The sequence below is a fragment of the Panthera onca genome, chromosome D2 (genome assembly GCF_046562875.1).
Source record: "Panthera onca isolate mPanOnc1 chromosome D2, mPanOnc1 haplotype 2, whole genome shotgun sequence".
In the NCBI taxonomy this organism is placed as follows: Eukaryota; Metazoa; Chordata; class Mammalia; order Carnivora; family Felidae; genus Panthera; species Panthera onca.
Window position 1 is genome coordinate 74820744 of NC_138349.1, and position 12178 is coordinate 74832921.

General features: G+C 38.9%; 1 protein-coding gene across 2 annotated transcripts in view; it reads right to left on the reverse strand.

Moving 5' to 3' along the window:
* TARBP1 (tRNA guanosine 2 -O-methyltransferase TARBP1) overlaps positions 1-12178 on the reverse strand; it is a 90277-nt gene that overhangs the window by 63195 nt on the left and 14904 nt on the right. For both annotated transcript variants that reach the window (XM_060642845.3, XM_060642848.3), the window contains exons 7-10: positions 10537-10672; positions 9840-9936; positions 8585-8674; positions 2476-2617 (exon numbers count right to left, since the gene is read on the reverse strand). In XM_060642845.3, coding sequence (XP_060498828.3) covers positions 2476-2617; positions 8585-8674; positions 9840-9936; positions 10537-10672 — 465 coding nt within the window. The remainder of the gene's footprint in view (positions 1-2475; positions 2618-8584; positions 8675-9839; positions 9937-10536; positions 10673-12178) is intronic.

Here is a 12178-nt window from a genome sequence, read left to right on the forward strand (position 1 = left end):
TAAAAACGGAGTGCAATTCTAGAAAATGCAAATTAATCCAATGTCTTGAGAGCACATCAGGGCTCGTCTGTACTTGGAGGAGAAAAAGGCAGAAGCAGGAGGTAAGAATTATAAAGGGGTGCGAAAACACTTTTGAGCCTGACAGTTATGTTCGTCACACCTTGCTATGCTGGTGGTTTCATATATACATAGGTCAAAACCCATCACACCATACAGCTTACGTATGAGCAGTTTAACATACATCAATTATAACTCAAAGCTGTTTTTATCATTTGTTGTACAACTGCAATATACTACTTTGGGGTTATTCCATAGTTCTACATTTCTTAGTTACATTTCAAGTAGGCACGTTAACCTCAAAATCTTCACCTATCAAATATCCTTTCTGAGGACCGCTTGATTTCAGTATAAATTTCTTCAAATGTATTTCACATTCTGGTTAATCTTAGCACATCCAAGTTCTGACAAGCCTTTGGTGCTATTTCCAAACTGTTGCACTTTCTGTAATTTCTGATCTTTAACATTTTTGTTTGTTTGTAGGTGATGCTGGTTCTGTGTAGTTTTTGTTGTTGCTTTGTCCTATTGTCTTAGGTATCGTGTGAACAACAGTGCGTGTGTGTGTGTGTGTGTGTGTGTGTGTACCTCATATCCATCCTTACCTCTTCCCATTCTTTCTTGAGCTCCATGTCATAAATACACAGATGAAAGATACACAGATATACAAATACACAGATGGATAGTTGCCTGCCTACTTTCTGCTCCCCGGACGCAAGTTCATCCAAGCCTTGTGGGATGCTCCTTCCCTCTTTTCACCTTAATTTCTATTCACACGTCAGACGTCACCCACCTGGTGACGTCCCGCTACCTCTGCTGGTCTACCTGTTCTAAACAGACAACTGCTCGTACAGGCTCCCCATCCCAGTGCTTATGGCTTTCAAGGCACTGTGCTAGGATTATCTGCTTACTTATCAACTTCCTTGCTAGATGATGCTCCTTCTGAGGGCAAGGGATACAGCTTTTATCTCTGTAATTCGGATGCCTGGCACTTAGAAAACACGTGATAAGTGCTTGCTGAATCAATAGTATGAAAGCTACCTGTACTAACTGTATACCAAAAGCCAAAGAAAAAGCTACTTTAGATGTAGAACCTGACTGAAAATAGTGTTTTGGCCAATGAGTCTTTATATAAAAATGAATGTGAATATTATATGTATCTTACGTTCAGAAACTCAAGATAAATATCGTTTGCTTTGGAATTTATTCATTTGGTCTCAGAATTGCCCAGTAGCTGTCAATTAAACTTCATAAAGGCACTTAGCCAAGGGCATTAAAAATCAAACAAACAAAAATATTAAAACAAACACAAATGCTTCCTTTGCGCTTGAAATCGAGTTTTAATTTTTTAAAAAACTTAAAATAGCATGTTATATATATTAAATGGTATATTTTAAGTTCTAGAAATATTAAAGAAATTCTAAAAATATGGTTTCATCCGATTTTGAGTATCTAATCAGATCTGACACTGTTATATACTCTAAATTATAAAACAAGTTCTATAGATATTTCAGGGAGCTTAACGTGTGTTTCCTGCAGTAGGAACTAAAATGTATTTACTTTTGTAGGCCTAACAAAAGAATCCTCCAAGTAACCGCACAGAATTATTAGACGTAGAATAAAATACAAAAGAGAAATATTCTACGAAGGAAGAAGAGATGAACTCACATATTTTGGAAGGATAATTATCTGATCGTTTAAAACCTATTCCATGATCAGAGAAATCAGTACATGAACGCAACTTAGTCTGAGACAACGCTAGGAAATTTAAGACACGTTCAATTCAAAGATGTAATTTACCCAAATTATCCCTAACGACTTTAATGAAGAAGCATTAGAAATGTAAGAAGAATCCTAATTAATGAATCTGCTAATAGTTCTTCCCTTATGTAGTCTTACACGTTTCCCCAAAGAAGTTGGAAAATTGATATCGGCTAAGTATCTGGTAAAAAGAAAAAAAACTAACAAAACCACCCTTTCAAACATAACTTTTCTCTAAAACTACTTTTCAAAATCAGTTCATATTACATGTGATGTCTTGAAAACAAACACATAAAAGCTACCCATATTTATCTACAAATATTTCCACTTACAGAGGCTCTAAAAACACATAGGCGGTATGGAGCCTGTGAAGATTCAGTAATTATAGAATAAATTTGTGTCCAATTCCTACTTTGGCAACCTACTAGTTTCTTAAAACATACAAAAATAGTCTGAAAACCTCAAGTCCTAGAACAGATAAAGTACAAGTAGGAAACGTATTTTTACTTTCCATTATTCACATCTGGCTGAAAATAGGAGTTGGATACCAGTAAATCACGCATTTCTTCGTTAAGCGTGTATCTTGATCTGAAAAACTAGTTAAAAGTCCTTTGAAGACAATTTGGTGATACCAATCCATATAAATGATTTCAGACTTACTTTCCAAAGCAGGTGACTTCATATACTCTTGAACTAGGTTCTTCACGTAAGCATTTAGAGAGGACGTCTCAGGAAGTCCAACGCAACTACAATCTGAGGCTCTCCTAAAACAGTTTTCATTAACACGCAACCAATCACAGAGCTAGGAAGAAAAAATAGTTATTATTTTATTTTAAAAACCTACCTGAACAAAGGGTTTCTAATTGCCCTAAGCCAATTTTCTTTCTTCCACAATAAACTGAATTTAAATAACTGAACACAACAAAGTAATAAAATATTTAGTCATGATGGAGTTCTACAGATAATAGTGCAGACAGAAAAAAAAATGTGTATATATATATATAGGTATCTGTGTATATACACATGTGGGTGTTTCAACCTCCCTCAGAGAGTGCGTAAACTTCATTAACAGGCAAGAATTTTTAAAGAACGGCGGCACCTGGGCGGCTCGGTGCATTAAGCGTGCAACTCTTGATCTTGGCTCGGGCATGATCTCACGGCTTGTAAGATTGAGCCTCGCATAGGGCTCTACACTGACACCATGGAGCCAATTGGGATTCATTCTCATTTTCTCTCTCTCTCTCTCTCTCTCTCTCTCTCTCTCTCTGCCCCTCCCACGCTCACAGGCCAACAGGCACGCCCACACTCTCTCTCTCCCAAAACAAACTTAAAAAAAAATTTTTTTAAGTACCTAATATATAGTACACATTTTGATAGGGTCTTCTAAAGAACATCTCTGTGAAAAGTGACACATTACGTAAAACAAATTACAACCTTAAAATTCATTCCAACTTCACATACAAAAATAAAGATATGTTTGAGAGAATGCAGAATGTATTAAGTTGTAATTAAAGTTCCCACCTTCCTGACAAGGCTACTTTCTATCATACGTACCTTTTGAAATGTATGAATTAAAAAGAGAAATACTAGTCCTTTCCCATTACATCTTTTGGAAGATGTACAAAACTACAAGTCACAGAATTCAACTTTGATCACGCATAATTGTGAATTCTGTTTTGAAATCTAATTATGTTCTAGGTTTTCCTTTTACAGCACATCTCTTACTGTACACATTCAACATACGAATTTTTTTTTAATTTTTTTTTTAACGTTTATTTATTTTTGAGACAGAGAGAGACAGAGCATGAACAGGGGAGGGGCAGAGAGAGAGGGAGACACAGAATCTGAAACGGGCTCCAGGCTCTGAGCTGTCAGCACAGAGCCCGACGCGGGGCTCGAACTCACGGACCGTGAGATCGTGACCTGAGCCGAAGTCGGACACTTAACCGACTGAACCAACCAGGTGCCCCACAACATACGAATTTAAATACGAAGTCAATCATTATGAAATAAGTCTTTCTAAAAAATAAGAATTTTCTTAGAATTTTCTCCTTATTGAGGTCATCCAAAATTACATGCAAGGAGACCGTGATGCATCACCTGACCAAAGACAAACTTCATGAATGAATGAATCAGTCAAGACTAAAACCAACATCCCATAGGTGCCAATGAATGAGCAGTTCAGAAACACCAATGTGTAGGTCTTTATTATCAAGTCAGAGAACTGTAAAATCCTCTCACAGGGAGGCCAGCGAGGATACTGATCTCTCAACAGAATATACTTTTTCTTTATATTCCTCTCACACTGGTCAGGCTACGTTTCTTAATTACTGCTGTAAAACGTGTGAGGTTTTCCAAATCTTGCATTTCCCACAAGCGGCATCCTACTATGACAAAATAACCGACAGACAAGTAAACTCAAATTCATATCTGCTTCTTCCTCCCATCAAATGTCACAAGACTCAGAATGTTGTCTTCTTCAAAGAGTTTTCATGTCAGAATTATGATTTAAAATGGCATCTACCTAGCAGTCTCTGGGAGACAGGTTCCCTTGATTTCCCATTAAAATACAAGTCTCAAACGTTTATTTGGATACTGTCAAGGAAACGAGAAGATGCCACAGACTGGGAGGAAACTATTTGCAAGAGACACATTTCTGGTAAAGGATTGGTATCCAAAATAGACAAAGAACTTACCGTTACGAAAACAAATAACCCGATTTTTACAAACAGGCAGAGATCTGAACAAACGCCTCATCAAAGAAGATACACAAAGAGCAAACAGCATATGAAAAGACGTTCAGCATCACATCACTAGAGAACTGCAAATTAAAAAACAAGATACCACCACACGCCTCACAGAATGGCTAACGTTCAAACCACTGACAACACCAAACGCTGATAAGGATGTGGGGCAACAGAAGTCTCCCTCGCCGCTCGTGGGAATGCAAAATGGTACACCCACTTCGGAAGACAATTTGGGCTCTCCTTAAAAAACTGAACATTCTCTTAACATAATCCACAGCAACTGTGCCTTTTGGTATGCACTCAAATGAGTTAAAACGTTATGTCCATATAAAAACCTGTATGTTAATGTTTAGAGCAGCTTTATTCGTAATTGCCAGAATTTAAAAACAACCAAGGTGTCTTTCGGGAGGTGAATGAATGAATGAGCAGTGGTATATCAGACAACGGAATGTTATTCAGTGATAGGAAGATGCAAGCTATCAAGCCATGAAAAGACATGCATATTTCTTAGTGAAAGACGCTAATCGGAAAAGGCTTCACAGCACAGGATTCCAGTTAGAGGCCATTCCGGAAAAGGCAGAACGATGGATGCAGAGAAAGTATCAGTGGTTGCCCAGGGTTTGGGGCTGGGGGGAGAGAAGAAAGGGACGAGTAGGTGGAGCACAGGGGATTTTTAGGGCAGTGAGACTCATCGGTGTGATAACGGTAATGGTATTCGTGTCATTACACACTTACCAAAGTCCATGAAATATACAAAACAAAGAATGAACCCCAATGTAAACTATGGACATTAGTTAATAATCATGTATCAATACCGGCTCATCAATCATAACAAATATATCCCATTAACGCAAGATGTTAATAACAGAGAGGGAGGAGGAGGGGACTGGTGAGGAGGTGTAGGGACCTCTCTGCACCTTCTGTTCAGTTTCTCTGTGAACCTAATACTGCCCTTGAATTTTAAAAATTACTTAGGTTGAGCTATAGGGAAATGCCATTTCCACAGGTTAAAACTGACTGAATATCAATGATTTTACGTGATTCAACATAATAGAGATTGCTACTGCAATGAGGACACTACCCCATGTGCACTATAGCCAGAACTAAGCTAAGGTACATATATACATATTTGCTTCTATTTTTAAACAGAAAGAATTAAAGTTCGGGTTCAGATAAACCACCAGCCTGTAAGCTTTGTGAGGACAGCGGCCATGTGTATCTTGCTGACCACGAATTCCCAAAACTTAGCACGGAGTCCAGTGTGTGCAAAGTGTGCACACGAGAGTCTTCAGTAAACCAAGACATTAAGGGATAAGCAAACAGACCAAAAGAAAGTTAAAAAGAAGGAAAAAGATGAAGACATAGGAATGACTCAGAGAACGGAGAAAATAAGTGGAACTAATTAAGAAATCTAAGGGGGGCTCCTCGCTGACAAATAAAACAAGCATCCGGCCGGTCAGAGGGGAAAGGACAAAAATGGTAGAGTGTGTCAGACTTAGTGTGGATCAAGCATAGTCTGAAACATTTTCACACGCATTTTCTCACTGAAACCTTACCATTCATTCCGTGTCCCAAGGTAAATTTCAGATGGATCCACCACAATTTACAAACTGTACACATCAATGCCATGAAGTGACCTCATTTGAATATCTGAACAAAGCTGAATATTTGAACAAACAAAAAGCAAAGTACAGACACACTTACTGGGCATCTGGAGAAATTTAAACACCGAATATTTGAAATCAAGAAATTATCATGAACATTTTTAGGTATGATAAGAGCCTATTTCAGCCCTTTTTAAAAAAAATTTTTTTAATGATTTATTCATTTTTTGAGAGAGAGAGAGAGAGAGAGAGAAACAGGGTGTGAGTCAAGTAGGGACAGAGAGAGAGGGAAACACAGAATCCAAAGCAGGATCCAGGTTCTGAGCTGTCAGCACAGAGCCTTGACACGGGGCTCGAACCCATGAACCACGACATCATGACCTGAGCCAAAGTCGGACGCTTAACCGACTGAGCCATCGAGGTGCCCCTATTTAGCCCCTTTTAAAGTCTTTACCTTTTAGCAGCACATACTTCTAGAGGAAATGATAAGATCTGACACAGAAGTCCAACAAAAAGAACTGATTAAATAAATTCTAAAAGATTTAATCACCTGAAATTTTAAATATCACATGGTGGAAGATTATTTAGCAACATATTAAAATGCTCAAATGTACGTGAAGATGAAAAATAAAATTCGGAACAGCATAATTGTAACTTTGTTTAGAAAATCACACATATTAATATTTATTTTATCTTATTTTATTTTATCTTATTTTATTTTTAAGTAGGCTCCATGCCCAGCATGGGACCCAGCACAAGGGCTTGAACTCACAACACTGGGAGCAAGACCTGAACTGAGATCAAGTCGGACGCTTAACCGACTGAACCACCCAGGCCCCCCTACTATGTTATTATATGTATATGAGGTGAGAAAGCAAGACTGAGAATACATATACTGAAAACATTAATAATTAAGGCAAAAATTATGGATTTAATTTGGTTGCAGGCATTACAGGTTATTTTTTTTTTCTTTATATGCTTCTGTATTTTTCAGATTCCACCTAATTAGATGCAGTGTGATCAAGAAAATACGATGAAATTCTAATTTTTAAAGGCCCCGATTTTCTCCTCCTTCTTCATTCCATTACCCTACTCTATGCCCTCGTGATTTCACACCTAAATTATTTTAACATGGTTCAAGTTGATTTCTCTTGTTTCTGAGCATACATAGACAAACTTGCTTTCTAAAATAAATTAATCACATCCCTGCCCTCGGTAATCTCAGTAATTGGGAGAAATATAATTCTTTTTTTAAAAAGCTACCTGTCCTCAAAAACTGCAGAACTGTGGGGCATCTGGGTGGCTCGTCGGTTAAGCGTCCGACTTCGGCTCAGGTCATGATCTCACGGTCCGTGAGTTCGAGCCCCGCGTCAGGCTCTGTGCTGACAGCTCAGAGCCTGGAGCCTGTTTCAGATTCTGTGTCTCCCTCTCTCTCTGCTCCTCCTCTGTTCATGCTCTGTCTCTCTCTGTCTCAAAAATAAATAAACGTTAAAAAAAAAAATTAAAAAAAAAAAACTGCAGAACTGTATAAGATTAGAATTCAACCAGCTAGACCCATCATATGAGCTGACGTGAGTAGTGTGGATGGAGTCCCATGGTTTCAGACAAAGCAAAGAGGAGGAAGCAGACCAATGAAGACCGCACGGACAAAAGGAGCACCGTGAGGCCACAGTGGCACCCCGAGGCTGCCAAGGCTGTCGCGGGTGAGGCAGTACAAGTTAAGGGTCTCCACAAGAGCAAGGGTGGCAGAAAAGGAAAGGCATTGAGGATTTCATGGTGGGTTCGATGCATAAAGTCAGGAAGAATCAGGAATTACCAAAACGTGAGACTTGGGCAAATGGGTAGATGGAACTGCCATTAACGAACAGAACAAAAACCAAAAGAGGAGGTCTGTGTTCCTGTTTTTGAGTTATCGTGACTCCTAATACATCTCATCCAGACTCGAGATCTGCCCACGAGCCCTACCTTCTCTTCTAAGTAAGTCTGTCTCTATCCCCAACATTCTCCTGTCTCCCCATAAGAATCCTAGCTGCACTGTTAGGTCCATTCAAAGCAAATATACAATCTTTTAAAAGCTCTGTTGGTAGGGGCGCCTGGGTGGCTCAGTCAATTAAGCAACCGACTTCCGCTCAGGTCATGATCTCACGGTCCGTGAGTTCGAGCCCCGCGTCAGGCTCTGGGCTGATAGCTCAGAGCCTGGAACCTGCTTCAGATTCTGTGTCTCCCTCTCTCTCTACCCTGCCCCACTCGGACTCTATCTCTCTCAAAAAAAAAACATTAAAAAAAAAAGAAAAAGGAAACCTCTATTGGTAGATAACAAAGCCATCACTGTATGTTACGTAAGAAACTAGTAGTGAATTAGAACAAAATTTTTATAACATTTCAAAGACCTTATCATTAAATTATTTTCAATCTCACCTCTGTCCACAATGAGGTTCCTCGTCCTAAGGACTCCTCTTGTCTCAGACACATGAGAAAAGTTGAAATATCAGAGAGTGACACCTTCTCCTATAAGATGGCGGGGAGGGGGGAGTCAGGGAGAAGGTGTCAGGGCAGTTAAAAAAAAAAAATCACTCATTTAAAAATTTTTAATCAAATAAAATGAAATCACTGTAAAAGCAAAGCATACTATTTAAAGTAGAATACTACTAGCTAAATCAAAAGAAAGCTATCTTTTTAAAAAGAAAATACTCAACCTTAGAAATGAAGATACTGACTACAAACGTTACATCATTATATAAAGTCAATGATTATTTTATACATCTATTTTCCTTACAGTCAAGGCTACTACCTTAAAGACAAGATGGTCACAGTCTAAAAGCAAAACAAAAACATTCTATAAGAAATTACTTAAGTCGAAAAGTGATGCTTCCTTTTCTAAGCCCTGCTTTATGAAACGACACCCTGCCTTATGAAAACCACCTAAGTCTTTTCATTCTCTTAAGACTGTACATCTTGAATTAAGATACCTTGCTCTAGGCCAGGAGTCAGCAAAACCACTCGCAGCTGTTTTGTAAATAAAGTTTTAGTGGTACAGAGTCCCTTTATTTATAAACTGTGTATGGCTGCTTTTAAGTTGTAACAGATACATACAGAACCTTAAAAAATGGGACTTTTTCTGGCCCTTCACGGGAAAAGTTTGCTAACCCCTATTTTTAGCAATCGTAGTGGTGTGGCTCTGTAAAAAACAAAGATACCCTACATTCCTTGAAGGTGGATTTACAGGAAGATGTGAAGAGGAAACCCCTCTCCCCCCAGTGAAATCACCCGAAACAGGTTTAATCCATTACTCCAGCAACAAGCTGTAACAACATGCGAAATGTTGTCTACCAGGGAAGAGACTTATGGCCCCGGGTTTTTACTGGGAGCTGATCACACAGCCATCTCTCCAGAGCACCTACCGAAACCCCAGACTCCGAGAAGGAGGAGGTGTTCAGTATAGACGACTGTGTGTGTAAACACCTGAGGCACAGTACATCGCTCTTACCAGTGAGGATGGGGGAAACCTCCTGAAATCCAAGTTCCCAGCCACGAGCGAGGGCCGGGCTGACCTTATGAGCAGGGCTTTCTAATGACAGCACCACAGGCCTGCTATGTTGACACTTTTCTGCACACCTGCTCATGGAGAAAGACTTGTAAATTGAAGTATCATGAGTAAAGAAGACAAACTTACCACGTCTACCAAATTCATGGCTGTCTGAAGAAGGTAGCACTGAGCCGCCCCTCTCAAGAGAATCTGATGGGTGATCATAGTACACTGAAGAACATCCCTGACGTCAAAAAACAAAAACAATGCGTTTCCATGTTCTCAAAGACAATTCTGATAACGCGTAAATATTGAAGAGCTGATTTCTAGTATCTATGATTCCCACTGCAGAAAGTCACTGTCAGTGCAACTTCAAGGCTATTATTTTCCATGAGGTCTCTACTAGAACTCAATTTACTATGAAACACGCCTCTTTCAAAGACTATAAATGACACTTTTCAAATAAGAAGTTTACGGTTTTTGAAATACTTTACAATCAATATTACCGTCTGATATTTTAGTCCTAGTTTCCTACATTATCAATGTAATTGAAGAGAACCTTACTGGCCTTGTTTCAAAATCATCAAAATCCAACAGCATGTATCATGGCACAAACTTACATCAGTAATTCATAAAAACAAAGCAAGCTCAACCATATACACAGGTTTTTTTTTTACTACTTAATATAAAAATTAAGGGCTCAGAAGTCCCAAGGCCAGTCAGTATTAACCAAAACCACTCACGATAGATGAAAGCAGGGGGGAAAACAAAATTTACTGACGGAAAGTTATGGCAGATAACCATATGTGAACACACAAACGTACGTGAGCAGAAAGTAAATTACCTGAGAGCAAGAAGAGCTTCGATACCCAGGGCCTTACATCGTGGGACATTTGCCAAAGCCTTTGACAGAAACAAAATGGGAATGGCACACCAATGTCTACTTGACATCTTCTGAATACACTTTAATAGGAAACTGCCTGAAAGAAAAAGTTGTAAAACATCACCGCTGCCAATAAGCACCTGGAAAGCTTCTCAACGTCAGCAGTCATTAGGTATGAAAATGCACATCAAAAACCATGAGACAGAACTTCACACCCACGAGGAGGGCTACAATCAAAAGGATAAACAGTAACAAGTGCTGACACAGACACAGAGAAATTGGAACCCTCCCACGCTGCTGGTGGGAGTGCACAACGGTGCAGCCAGTATGGAAAAGCTGGGTAGCTCTTCCATGAGTTAGACGGAGAATTACCATAGGAGCCAACAATTCCTCTCCTGGGCATATACTCAAAAGAACTGGAGGCATACGTTCATACAAGAATGTGTATGTGAATATGCACAGGAGAGTTATTCATAATATTCAAAAGTGGAACCAGGGCACCCGGGTGGCTTAGTTCGTTAAGCATCTGACTCTCGATCTCGGCTCAGGTCATGATCTCAGGGTTCATGAGTTCGATACTGAGTGGGGCCTCTGTGCTGACAGCGTGGAGCCTGCCTGGGATTCTCTTTCTCCCTCTCTCTGTGCCCCTGCCCTGCTTGTGCTCACTCGCCTTCTCAAAAATAAATAAGTAAACTTAAAAAACAAAAGTGGAACCAATCCAGATGTCTACCAACTGATAAAAGGATAAATAAAATGTGAGATATCTATACAGTACAGTATTATTCAGGCACAAAAAAGAATGAAATATTGACACATGGGTCATTATTGGATGACCTATCATGGATTAATCTAAAAACATTATGCTAAATGAAAGAAACCAGACATAAAATAAAAGGCCACATACTGTATGATTCCATTTATATGAAATGTCTAGAATCGGCAAACCTGTAGAGAAAGGAGATTAGTGGCTGACAGGAACTGAAAGGAGATTAGTGGAAACTGATTGATGATGGGCATAGAGTTTCTTTCTGGGGGTGATGAAAATATTCTGGAATTAGAAGTAATGGTTGTACAACTTTGTGAATGTACTAAAAAATAAACGAATTGAACACTTTAAAAGGGTTTTATGGTATGTGAATTTTAGCTCAACAAACCTGTTGGAAAAAAATCAATGTTATTTAAAATTGCATTCCTATAAGTATTCTACTCTATTGTAAAGATTCTGATAACCATGCAGCTATAGTAAAAAAAAAAAAAAAAAAAAAAAAAAAGCTTATGGTAAAAGATCAACTTTTTACTGTTAAAAGCCATTCTTCTGTTGGAGATATTAAAGAAAAACAGGGTAAGAATGGGTCTAATCAGGGCGCCTGGGTGGCTCAGTCGGTTAAGCATCTGACTTCGGCTCAGGTCATCATCCCAGTTTGTGGGTTCAAGCCCCACATCAGGCTCTGTGTTGACAGCTCAGGGTCTGGAGCCTGTTTGGATTCTGTGTCTCCCTCTCTCTCTGCCCCTCCTCTGCTCACAGTCTGTCTCTTAAAAATAAATAAACATTAGAAAAAAATTAAAAAAAAAAAAAAGACATTTCATAGCTTTCAAAAAAAAA